This window comes from Gekko japonicus, unplaced genomic scaffold, assembly GCF_001447785.1.
Source record: "Gekko japonicus isolate JY-2015 unplaced genomic scaffold, Gekko_japonicus_V1.1 scaffold135, whole genome shotgun sequence".
NCBI classification, from domain to species: domain Eukaryota; kingdom Metazoa; phylum Chordata; class Lepidosauria; order Squamata; family Gekkonidae; genus Gekko; species Gekko japonicus.
The window spans coordinates 1,415,496-1,428,444 of NW_015175359.1; the positions used below are offsets into that span (position 1 = coordinate 1,415,496).

The window sequence follows — 12,949 nt, forward strand, 5'->3', positions numbered from 1 at the left end:
CATTCCCTCACTTACTTCTTTCCTTCCAACCTACCAAGCTACTTACCTTTTATCTGCCACCATCTTCAGCTGAATTTATTATTTATTTACTCCACTGATACCTGCCTTTCTCCACAATGAGGACTTAAAGCAGCTTACATTATTCTCCTCTCCTCCTTTCATCCTCACAACAACCCTGTAAGATAAGTTAGGCTGAGAGTGTGTGACTAGTCACCCAGTGAGCTTCCATGTCAGAGGGGGGATCCTAAGATGGGTCTCCCAAATCCTAGTCTGAAACTCTAACCACTATGCCACACTGGCTTTTGTGTGGTAGCTACCGTTGAACATTAGCAAGCAGCCAGACCTCAGTGAGCCATGGAAGCTGCATGGCAGCAAGTTGCCCAGTGCTTAGTCCTCCCCAAAACAGCCCTGGAAAGGGCCCTGCCCACACACCCTCTCTTTTACCGACAAAAAACCAAGCCCAGAATGTTGGCAAAATTGTTGTGGTGACCTAGCAACAAACATTGAAGGCATTCATTTCTTAAAGCTACAGGTTTTCCTTTTATCATTCTGGGTACTGTTAACTCACCCCTCATTTTTATTATTATTTAGATTTCAGATTTGTCTGGAAACCTGGGGCATTTTTCTGGTTTGCAGAAAGATCTGTCTTGTCATTCACAGCTCCAGTCCTCAAATTTGGCTGGGCTGAGAACTAGACATATTGATGATTAACTAGATGAGACCCCATTTCAATCTGTTTACTTCATACATGTATAAGTCTGTTACTAAAGCTCTCAGTGCTTTTTTTCCTGTTTTGTCAATTGCCTGACCATTAATTCACATCATTACTCTATTAACAGCCTCAGATGGAACACTGGCTGTTAAACAGTGTTCCTGGCTTTTCTGGAACATAATAGAACTCAAAAAGCCACCTGCAGTCACTTCAGCAACTTCAGGTAGAATAACAATAGTTAATTCTGTGGGCTGAACTAGTGACTTTGCCCAGGCCTATAAGTGCTCCTAAGGAATAATCATGTGTAATCTGAAACACAGGAGGGAAGGGGGAACAACAGACCACCTGCCTTCTTTATATGACATCCCAGCTAGAAAGAGTATGCCCCTCCACTCAAAATAACTGTATTGTGTAAGTGTCTGGCACAGATTTTCAAAGTAAAACTATCACTGGTATCAGACACTCTACATTTAATCTTCCAGTACCAGGGGAAATACCAATAACAATGAGAAATTTCTTATTAACTGCAAAATTGCATTGCTCGGAATTGCCGCCTGTCCTGGCCCCTTTATTTACAATTACTTTTTTTTAAAAAAATCAATACGTATCCTAGTTCTGCCAGAGAAACCTCACTGAAGCTCTTATAATTAGATATGAGCTCATCACTAAAGCACAGAAATTAGTCCATACATTTCACCCATGTTCCCTTTTAACCATGCAGGACATGTTGACATAACATCGGGGTCTGACCTGATGTTTTCGGGGTTAGTTTTCTTCACAGGGCCTGCAATACTTCCACAACAATATTTACAAACAAAAAGAATACAATCTCCAGGTAGGAGTCCAGAATCAAGGGGAGTGGCCATTTTGGGGTATGAAAGCTTTGGGCTCTGCAGTCATAAGAACATAAGAGATGCCAATGTTGGATCAGGCCAAAGGCCCATCCAGTCCAACACACTGTATCACACAGTGGCCAGAAATACCAGTGCCATCAGGAGGTCCACCAGTGGGGCCAGGACATTAGAAGCCCTCCCACTGTTGACCCCCCCCAAGCACCAAGATGACAGAGCATCACTTGCCCCAGAGTCCCTATCTATACCTTGTGGCTAATAGCCACTGATGGACCTCTGCTCCATATGCTTATCTAATCCCCTTTTGAAGCCGTCCATGCTTGTAGCCGCCACCACCTCCTGTGGCAGTGAATTCCAAGTGTTAATCACTCTTTGGGTGAAGAAGTACTTCCTCTTATCCGTTCTAACCCGACCGCTCAGCAATTTCATGGAGTGCCCACGAGTTCTTGTATTGTGAGAAAGGGAGAAAAGTACCTCTTTCTCTACCTGCTCTTTCCCATGCATAATCTTATAAACCTCAATCATGTCACCCCTCAGTCGTCGTTTCTCCAAGCTAAAGAGCCCTAAGCGCCTTAACCTTTCCTCATAGGGAAAGTGTTCCCAGTCCACCTATGAAATACCAGGTACAGCCATATTCTTCCCTGACCCACCAGATATTACACCTGATCTGACAGGCACTGCCTCTGAGACTACATTATGTGTAGCCCAGTGACAATTTTGTCAACTTTTAAAAAGAAACTGAATGTAACAATAGGGCCTGTGACTGAAAGACTGGTGGAACAGACAAAGGCTAATTCCTGAAACTTCGGGCCAAACCCTGAGATCCAACAACTCCAACTTTCCAACCCTTTCCATTGGGCTGTACTCTCAATGAAACTCACCCCCCCCTTCAGCTGCTTTTACCCTCTACTGCAAAAAATTCAGTATGTCCCCAGTGCTAGTATCATGAGCAGCCCGCACAGAGGGTATAAAATCAACAGGTAATTTTATTGTAATTGCAAGGTTATATCAGAAAGAAACTTTGCACTGAACAGACTGTAGCAGGAACCAAACCAAACTGACAGATGAAACTGCTCTTGCAAAGAGGCTGAATTCCAGCACTTCCTACTTTGGCAAACCAGGAGGAGGGCCAATCAACTAAATATGGATAAAAGTAGCTTGGGAGGGTCAAGTTTCGTCAGTGGGAAAACTACCTGTGGGGGGAAAGTTATAGAACTCTCTTTCAAAGTCCAGTCTTCCCCTTTAAATTAGAGCCTTAATGGATCCATCCTGCAAAGGAAAAACTATCAGTGCAATTATTTCAGAAGGAATCCTCAAGCAGGGCATTAATACAACAAAAGGTTCAACAGAGATCTCTTCACCCCATATTTTAGCTTCAGGAAGCCAGTTTCCAGGCAAGACAGAAAACATGCCATGACTAACCAGGGACTCCCAGGAGCCCTCCCAGTAGGTTCCTAGAAACTCCTGAAGATGCATCCAGCAGTTGCTGAAGTGCCTCCCACCCACTCAAAAGCTACCAAATGGTTCAAGCAGGGATGACACATGGTGACATGGAAAAACCTCAGGCCTGAAAGAGAAAAGCCGTGCCTTACTGGACTCTGTAAACAGGCCTGCCCCTTAGTCTCCTAAGGCAACTCCCTAACAGTAATAATTGTGTGTTGTCAAATCGCAACTGATTCATCAGGACCGCAGGGTTTTCAAGGCAAGGAAACCACGTTTTTGATTCTGTGTCTTCCTCTGCACAGCAACCCTGGTCTTCCTTGGTGATCTCCCATCCAAGCACTAATCATGGATGACCCTGCTTAGCTTCCAAGCTCTGAGAGAGCAGGCCAGCCAGGGCTATTCAAGCAACTTCCTTTTCTGTTTCCAAATACAATAATAACTTGGAACAGCACAACACTTCTGCATTATGGAGGTTATCTATCCCACTTGTCAAAAAGGGCTTTTATGTTTTATAAAGGTACATCCTAGGTATGCATCACTGAAACAAAACTTAAGTACATGTAATTGCTACCCAGCCCTCTCCCCCTATATCCACCATCCACACCTTTGTACAACACTTTGTCAAGTCTAGACTGTATGCACTGCGGGATGAGGACCTGACTTCTATGTTCTGTCATTCTGTGTACATGTATTGAGAGGTTGGTTACCAGGTCCCCAAGCTCCCTAGGACTCATGGGGTAAAGCCCAAAATGCCATGGGACAACAAGCCCTAGTGATGTCAGAAGGAGCAGCAGCACTAATGGCAGAATTTCCACACACTACTAGGAATTGTACCACATGGTAACTGTGCATGTGCTTCATCACAATCATGTCACTGTGAATAGTCTACCTGTTCAAAGTGACATGATTGTGATGAAGCACATGCACAGTTACCATGTGGTACAATTCCTAGTAGTGTGTGGAAATTCTGCCATTAGTGCTGCTGCTCCTTCTGACATCACTAGGGCTTGTTGTCCCATGGCATTTTGGGCTGTACCCCATGAGTCCTAGTAACCCCATGAGACCTGGTAACCAACCTCTCAACACGTGTACACAGAATGACAGAACATAGAAGTCAGGTCCTCATCCCGCAGTGCATACAGTCTAGACTTGACAAAGTGTTGTACAAAGGTGTGGATGGTGGATATAGGGGGAGAGGGCTGGGTAGCAATTACATGTACTTAAGTTTTGTTTACTAGAAGATTCATAGCAGAGGTGACATTTGAACCAGGAACTTCCTCTTGCTTCAGTCTCGATCTCTTAGGTACTGTGCTACGATAATTTTTAAAGGACTGTGAGGTGAAAGAGGGAACTCAATGACCGCATATTACCAGCTTAAAATGTTCATGAGGAACCATAGATCATTACAGCCCACAATTTTCTGAACTCTCATGTAGGTTATGAAAACTTTAACTATAGTGAAATTAACACAGAAGATGACCTCCATTGACACTTTGAAAAGGTCTATGCTAAATTTATAGTGAGCAGGTCAGAATGGAATCAATTTATGGAATGCTCTGTCGCTCTTGAACACAGAGGTTTTATCCCAATCCCTACACCACTCAGACTGGAGGATGGAGAAAGCTTGTCTGGGGGATTTAGTACAGTCATTTCCAGGCAGGAAAGAATTAAGGTCATTTTCTGTATAAAGGGGGGAATTGTATGACATCATACTAGGACTGACAGATGGAATTTTCAACAATAAAGAATATTAATTTCTGAACGTTTGTTACAGGAAATATAGACTGGAAACATTCACTACTTTACTTTCCTCCAAGAGTTTAAGGCAGTTGGGGGGGGGCATGCTTGCAGTATTTACCATCACTCTACCTTCACCTCTACAACAGATTTCACAAGTTCTTGTAAAGGTTCAGTCCCATTAAGCTCAGTAGAAAAACACATCATAAAAAAGTAATTTCTCTTTTAAAATATTATATAATATTGTTTTTACAACATACAGTATGAGTTATCTGAGAAATGGCTCTGAACTTTAATGCCAAATATATAGTTTTAAACCCCCTGCTTGACCACTGGCAAGAGTGGGACAAACTGAATGGGCCCCCAATCCTAAGAAAGGGTACTTCTCTCTAACAACTTTCTACTCTTTGATAAACTGTTGACCATCTCTAGACATTATAATAGCACCAAACACCACCTGATACTGGAGTTCCACAATCTGAATTCCAGGCATGCTATAATTTGGTCCAAATTGGCAGCCATGGGGGATCATATATGGATCAAGGTTGCAGAGCTGGGGGGCAGACAGGGTAATTCTTTGGCTCCCCCATGCCATTTCCTTCAATGAAAATCTCTCCCCCCTCCCCCAGATGCTTTAAGATTTGATAGGACAAACAGACAGGCATGATGGGAGGAAAAAGACAGGACCACAAAGTCTGTCTTTTTCTCCTAAAATAACATCCCACGGTGCGGAAATCTGGGGGAAAACAGCAGAGGGTGAGGAAGAGTTAATTCCCCCATCCACAGTGCCATGTCTTAACTTAAAACGTAAAGTTTTAAGGCTAAATCATTCATTAAGTTCAGTCATGGAACTCCAGGATCACCCTCCCCAATGCCTACTTTTTCTGTGAAGCTATTTTCTTAGTTCCATCCGAGCCACCCCAACCACAACTTCTAACTGCAACTTGCTTGCATTCAGCTTCCATTCCCCATCCCACCGCCCAAATGCAGACTTTACGTTTCTACATGTTACTTTCTAAGGCACTATGTTGACAGTACTGTGTTATCACATTTCATTCTGATCTTCCTTCAAGGAGCTCAGGTTGGCACATGCAGTTTCTCCCTCCTCCATTTTGCCCCCCCCCCGAAGTGGATTAGGTAGAGAGAAAGTGACCAACCCAAGGTCACCCTGATAGTACCACATAAACAGTTCTTTCAGCAGAGGAATTTCACAACAGAGGCTTAGTAAGCATCCATCGACCACTTGTTCCAGCATCTCCAAATGTAACATTTGGAGATGTAAAATGTAAACTTTGTAAATGTAAACTTTGTAAATGTAAAATGTAAACTTCATAAATGTAAACTTTGCTCAGACAGGTGTTGTTTACTAACCCTAGGCGCAGGTAGGTCAAAGAGATGAATCCAATTCATAGAGAATCTCAGCAAGTTTAAGATTCTCCATGAAGAAATGGTGGGTTTTTAGAAAAAGAAGTCTTCAGGAAGGGAATGCTGAGTTGAAGCTTACCCCATTGTTCCCCAGCACAGTCAGCATAAACACGACAACAATGCCACACATCCATTCACAATGAGCTAATGGAAAGATGTGTACGTTTGCACATTGGGTCTTTGTCCAATCAGGATGTCTACAGAGCTGGGACAGGAGGAACCAAGAACAACGATTTAATGCACCCCTTTACTGATAGCCTGGGCCTTTCACTCTAGAAATGGAGGCTTCAAAATAACCTATGGAATAAGGCAAGGCCTTTGCTGCTGCTGGTGGAAAGTGCCTTTCAAGTCACAGAGTTCAAATCCCAGCAGCCACTGACTCTCGGGGGACTGTGTACATATCACGATCTCTTAAAGTCATCCTCCTTTTTGTGGGAAGTTTGAATGAGGCAGGGGAGCCCAGTATACTACCTATCTCTAACTGGGTAAGATGAGGGGGTCACACATCAACAGGTTCCAGCACTGTAGACTGGTGCCAATTTGAATGTGGTCGTTTCCCATGTAACCAAATGCTAGGGGAAAAACAGGGCAGTGTACTACAAATATCTGAAGGCTGATCAGTTCTCCCTATCTCTTCCACAAAGAGAAGTTTTCTGTTGGGAGCCAAAAGGTCAGGACTGTGCATCACTCTAGTCTTTTCTCAGCTCTGCAGGTAAGGCCTTGATAAAGTGTGCACCAAATGCTGAACTAAGTGGACCCCCCCTTTATCTGCTCCTGTCTGTTAGCCAGCTCTTCCAAACCAGACCTACACTATTCACATACCAGTCCCTGATCCCTCCCCCATCCCAGTCTTGCCCATTTTCTGTTGAATATAACCCCCACCGGGAGGGCTGCGTACAACTCCTGTGTTCTGCATGGGTGCCTAGAACAAGTATAATGGCAAGAACAGCAGCAGCAAATAGGTAGGGGGACATCAGGCAAACGTAAGCCTTCACCATCACTTCGCTCTCAGGATCTATAAGTACATCCTTCCAGCCCCACACTTGTAGGCACTGTAGGCCACATTTCCCTGAAGCAGATCTAAATTACCCTGAAGTGGTCCCTGTCCACTTTCGACCTTTCTCAACAGTTCTGTGAGGTTCACCAGGCTTTGAGTCCCACAGTCTGTTTCCCAGGCCAAAGGTCAGCCGGGCAAACAAAGTGATGGGTCCAGAATGCAGCAGTTCTGAGCATGTGCACTGTGTTGTGCATTCCCCTCAGTTTCTAAAACGGGAAAACCCAGGGTTCAACCCCACCTGGAAGTTGTAAGCTTCCAATGTTGTGGTCCTTTATCCCTACTGCTGAGACAAATAACATGTCTGGCAATCTCAAACTGATAGGATGGAGCGAAAGGAAGGGTGGGAAATTGATCACAGGCCTTCTGCACATGCTCAGAGGCCTTCTCTATGGTGGCCACATCTTCCCAAACATGGCACTTTCCAGAACGGTGTAGGCCCCGCACACAACACCACTGGCATATCTGGCACGAGAAGGTAGGGCTTGTGGGCCCCAGCAGACCTGAGTCATACACGCCACTCCTCTTTCCTGCGTCCGCTTTCCTCCCCTCCTCCCCGGGGCCTCCTCACCTCCAGCTTGTCGGTCAGCTCCTTGTGCATCTTCTCGTACTGGCGACTCATATCCTGGTTGCGCTCCAGCAGCGCCTTCCCGAGCCGGGCGGCGAGCATCAAGTCCTTCTCCTTCTGCCTCATCAGGGAGAGCAACTCCGGCTCGGGCACCGCCGGGCCCTGCGGCTCCGGCTCCGCCACCGACTCTCCGGCAGCGGCCAGAAGAGCCAGCTCCTCCTCCAGCGCCGACTCCAGGTCGCCCGAGCCGCCCGCCGAGACCGGGGAAGAGGCTGCAGGGGCCGCCGCCGCCGAAGCTGGGCACCGGTGGCTGTCCTTGGCTCCCGCCGCCGGGGGCGTCCCAGGCAGCTCCATGCGGCAGGCGCTGTCCAGCTCCGGTGGTGCTGAAACGGGGCCTGCCAAACCCAGGCAGAAGGCGGACATGTCCGGGCCCCGGGCCACTCCAGGCTACAAGCGGCCGGAGCAGGGAGCCCGGAGCCCGCAACGGGAAGCCGCGTTGCCTCCTCTTCCTCGGAAGCTGAAGCGCGCCGAGCCGCCCTGGGTGTGCGTGCGGGGGCCGCCGCCTACTCTGTCTAGCCGCCCCGCTGTTGCTGCTGCTGCTGCTGCTGTTGCTGCTGCCTGTTCCGCCTCCGGAGCCGGGCGCTCTCAAGACGATCGGGACGCTGCTCGGGTGGCGACGGTGAAGTTGCTCCGGGGGGTGGTGTTGCTGCCGCCGGCCCAGCTTTGCAGCGCTGCTCCCCGAGCCCCATCTCCGCTGAGGCGCTTGCAAAACATCGCGCGGCCACGGGAAGCTCGCCGAAGCCGCTGCCGGCTGCAAGCAGCAGCCAAGCGAGGCCGGCGCCGCCCAGAGCCTCTGACGGCAGCAAACACCTGTTTTGCTGCCTGCTCTGATTCGCTCAGCCCGGTAGCTCCACAGCCCGGCCTACAGGTGCTGCCCCCCACCATTAACCCCCTCCACACCCTGGCCGGAGCGAGAATATTTCCTGCTCCCACCCGGGGTCATCGTGCGCCCTCCTCCTCCTCCTCCTCCTCCACCACCACCACCGCCACCACCCCGCTTTCTTGACGCCGTGAATCCAAAATTCAGTGCCATCGTTCCCCATCTCACTTTATTGTCGCTCACATCGATCAGCATTCTCTCTTAGTTCAAGCGCTCCCTAACACGACACTCAATGAATTAATCAATTGACTGTTGTACTATATTGGAAAGCACCTGAAACTCTATAAAGCCGCATGGGCAGGATTGGTGCAGTATTAATTAGTTTCGTGTATTAATTCATTCCAATGTTTAAATCCAGCCTTTCCACCTAAGTGTTCTAAACACCTTATGTATAATTATACAAACACCAGGTACAGCCTCACTAAAAGCAAGTAGTGAGGCTGTACTTGGTGTTTGTATGATTAAAAACTGTTTTAACAGAAGTGTGCTGGTTATGTACCAAATTAAATAAACTGAATATTGAAAAACAAGTATACAGAACACATCAACAAATTAATTAACATAGTGTCATTGGTGTACATGAGCTAGGGCTTTATAGACTTTTAAAAACTCTGTACTTCATCTTAATTAATCCACAATTTTAATTTTGTGCTTCGTATTAATTGATGCAACTAAACTGGGAGCAAACCTCATTCAAGTTAATGGAACACACTTTTGAGTAAGTATGCATAGGGATCAGGGTAAGTAAATGCAAGCCTAGTCACATTTTTAAAGGAGTAAGCCAAATTGGTTGGGACTTTCTTCTGGGTAAACATGCCTGGGATTAAACTATGCATGTCCCCACTTCTCTGCATCCTTCTTCACAGCTGCTTCAATACAAATTTCAATCAAGACAGGGGTGACTGGTTCACACACATACTAATATCCTATGAAGGTTGCTTGATGCTTGGGCAAACAAGTTACTCTCTCAACCCAACCTCTGTACTTTGAGGATGGTCAGACTTTTAAGCAGAAGTAAAGTAAAGAAAGTTTACTTTGAAAGTAAAGAAAGTTTAAGTGACAAACTATAATTTAAGTAATTCATGACCATTTGAAGTATGTGAAAAATGAACATCCCAATGACATATCTTTTGCGGGAGATCCATTCCTAGAGTCAGGGATGTTCCACTTTAGATTTCAATAAAGGCAAGGCCTATTTAAAGACCTCTTTGGCTACGTTCAAAATAAAGCAGTCTGAGTTGAGGAAATGTCTGCAATTGAGAACATGTGTTGTGATCATTTGCTTTGTTTAATATGCTTCATAATAATTATGGTGTCACCAGCACAAGGCATCCCCCTTTTAAAACTAATGGTTGCTTGGTATGTCTGTGCCTTTGACATGCATGCCTAAATGCATAGACTTATTGTTTGTCATTGACTAAATTAACATTTCCTTTTACTGTATTCTACATTGCTTTTCCTCGTTGCTCAAAGCAGCTTACAATAAAAGAACAAACGTATCTTTTCCCTTCCCGTATTAGCCCTTCCTCCCAGCATGAGAGGTCTTTAAGTCCCGAAAGCCAAGCAGGGAGGAGCCAGGTATTCCTCCTACTCTTGAGGATAGAGTGGCAGTTGCTTGGATGCTGGGCTCTCTAGGACAAGAAGCCTTTGATGCCCTGAGGGCCAGTCAAGGAGGAGGCAGAATTATATCCACATTCTCAGCCTAACAAGGCTCCTGAAAAAATACAACATTAAAAAAATCTTGATTCTTTGGCTATGTTCAAAATAAAGTAGGCTGAGTTGAGGAAATGTCTGCAACTGAGAACATGTGTTGTGATCATTTGCTTTGTTTTATATGCTTCATAATAATTATGGTGTCACCAGCACAAGGCATCCCCCTTTTAAAACTAATGGTTGCTTGGTATGTCTGTGCCTTTGACATGCATGCCTAAATGCATAGACTTATTGTTTGTCATTGACTAAATTAACATTTCCTTTTACTGTATTCTACATTGCTTTTCCTCGTTGCTCAAAGCAGCTTACAATAAAAGAACAAACGTATCTTTTCCCTTCCCGTATTAGCCCTTCCTCCCAGCATGAGAGGTCTTTAAGTCCCGAAAGCCAAGCAGGGAGGAGCCAGGTATTCCTCCTACTCTTGAGGATAGAGTGGCAGTTGCTTGGATGCTGGGCTCTCTAGGACAAGAAGCCTTTGATGCCCTGAGGGCCAGTCAAGGAGGAGGCAGAATTATATCCACATTCTCAGCCTAACAAGGCTCCTGAAAAAATACAACATTAAAAAAATCTTGATAAGTTCAAGAAAATGCATTCAAACAATAAGCAGCAACCAAAATCAATAAGCCATCAAGTAAAGGAGCTACCATTTCTATCCAGTAATCCAAATGGTTGTTCTAAACAAAAATGTCTCAATCTTCCGAAAGTCAGAAGAAAGTTCAATGGACTTGTCTGGGGAGAGAGTTCCAGAGGCAGGCTGCCATCACAAAGAAGACCAACATCTAGCCACTGCCATAAGTATTTATAGGAATGAAAAAATCCAAAAATCTCAGAACACAAGGGGGAACCTATGGGAAAAGATTTTGCTTCAAAGATCCTGAACCCAAGTCACTTAGGGCTATTAGAGGTCAAGACCAAAACTTTGAACTGGGCTAAGAAACAAAATGGTAACACATCCAGTTACGTAGGGATTGCTGCATGTGATTTCCACTAGATACCTTCATCAGGAGTTTAGCAGGTTAGGCTTTTATACCCTTTTCAAAAGGCAGTCTCATATAAATTGAAATATAAACTAAACACTGCACAACAGCTTTTTAGAACTGAAAGATTCTACATCAGCTCTGCTTTTATTTTCTGGTCCTGTAGACTTTGAACCATTCACAGACAGTTTCCTTTAATTTGGGCTGAGTTGCTTTTTTAAAAAAATGCATCATATTATTATTGCCAGTTGCCTTTCTTTCTCCAAACCATGGAATGAACATCCAAAAAGATTATGCCTTCTGCCGGTAGAGCCTGTTATAATTCTTGTGGCCTGATTAACGAAATCTACTGTGCTGCTAGTGTTAATCTCTAATGCCTCCTTCCCAGGGTATAGCACACAAAGGGATTATACAGAGAATTTAATCCATCCCAAACAAAGCTTCTCTCCCACCCCCCTTCAAGTTTGTAATGCTGGAGGCAGCAGAAGGGATGACTATGAACTGTCAGTGTTGCATTCATGGCCACTTTGCAGATGTGTTGTACATCCACGACTTCTCCTTGACTCCATTCAATTGTATTGGTTTGCAAGCTCAGAGCAATGTGCCAGTCCCTGCCCTAGTCATGTCAGCACATCTGCTCCTCACGTCCAACTGCACATAGTCACTCTGTGGATATTAATGTTTTGCTTACTGCAAGGTCATACGTTAATCTCCAGTAGAGAAAATCTGTCATTGCCCTTTTAATTTAATTATTGCTTATGGACTTGCTTTGAACTCCTGGCATGAATGACCCTTCCATTTACTGTAGCATGCATATAAGCAGATCAAAGTACTTTATAGATTCACATTTATGAATGAATGCAATTTAATTGGGGGGGACTCATGAAGTGTAAAAAGTTCATTAAACTGGCTTCTAGTATTCCAACCATTCTGGGTTTATTTATTTAGACCTATAACTCCTCTCTACTACTCTAACAAAAGACAGAATTTCTTCCAAAACAGACTTTGGGCATGGCAATACAGTAGCAGAGAAAATAGAGATAGGGAAAACATAAACTCCCATTCACAAACTCAACTTCCAGTCCCACAGTCCTAGTTCTCAGACCCTGTTTGTTTGTACACATTAGGGATAACATCTGGCTAAAGAAAACTTGGGTTGCCAATTATACAAGAGCTGTCTTTTAATGAACCAGTTACATTTACACATACAACAACACAACGGTGGGTGCTGAAGAAACAGAGTGGGCTTTAGGATCAGGTTACACAAAACTGCAATGTGACAAATGAGAAGTCCCCCTACAGGATCAGCCCAAAGGCCCATGTAATCTAACCTCTTATTTCCCACAACACCCAATCATATGCACCTGGGAAACAAGAAATATCAGGGATATCTTGGTGATGGAGAGCATTAACAGTCTCCTCCCCAACTCGTTCCTGACATAAGATGAAGGCCAGCAAATGAGAGACAATTGAACTTCCTGGCCCCACTGGTGGACCTCCTGATGGCACCTGGTATTTTTGGCCACTGT

General features: G+C 45.0%; 1 protein-coding gene across 1 annotated transcript in view; it reads right to left on the bottom strand.

The window, feature by feature from the left end:
• The window catches only part of CCDC64 (coiled-coil domain containing 64), a 90,718-nt gene extending 82,505 nt beyond the window's left edge, over window positions 1–8,213 (bottom strand). Inside the window, exon 1 of the mRNA XM_015425297.1 lies at window positions 7,794–8,213. Coding sequence (XP_015280783.1) covers window positions 7,794–8,213 — 420 coding nt within the window. The remainder of the gene's footprint in view (window positions 1–7,793) is intronic.
• Between the last annotated feature and the right edge of the window lie 4,736 nt (window positions 8,214–12,949).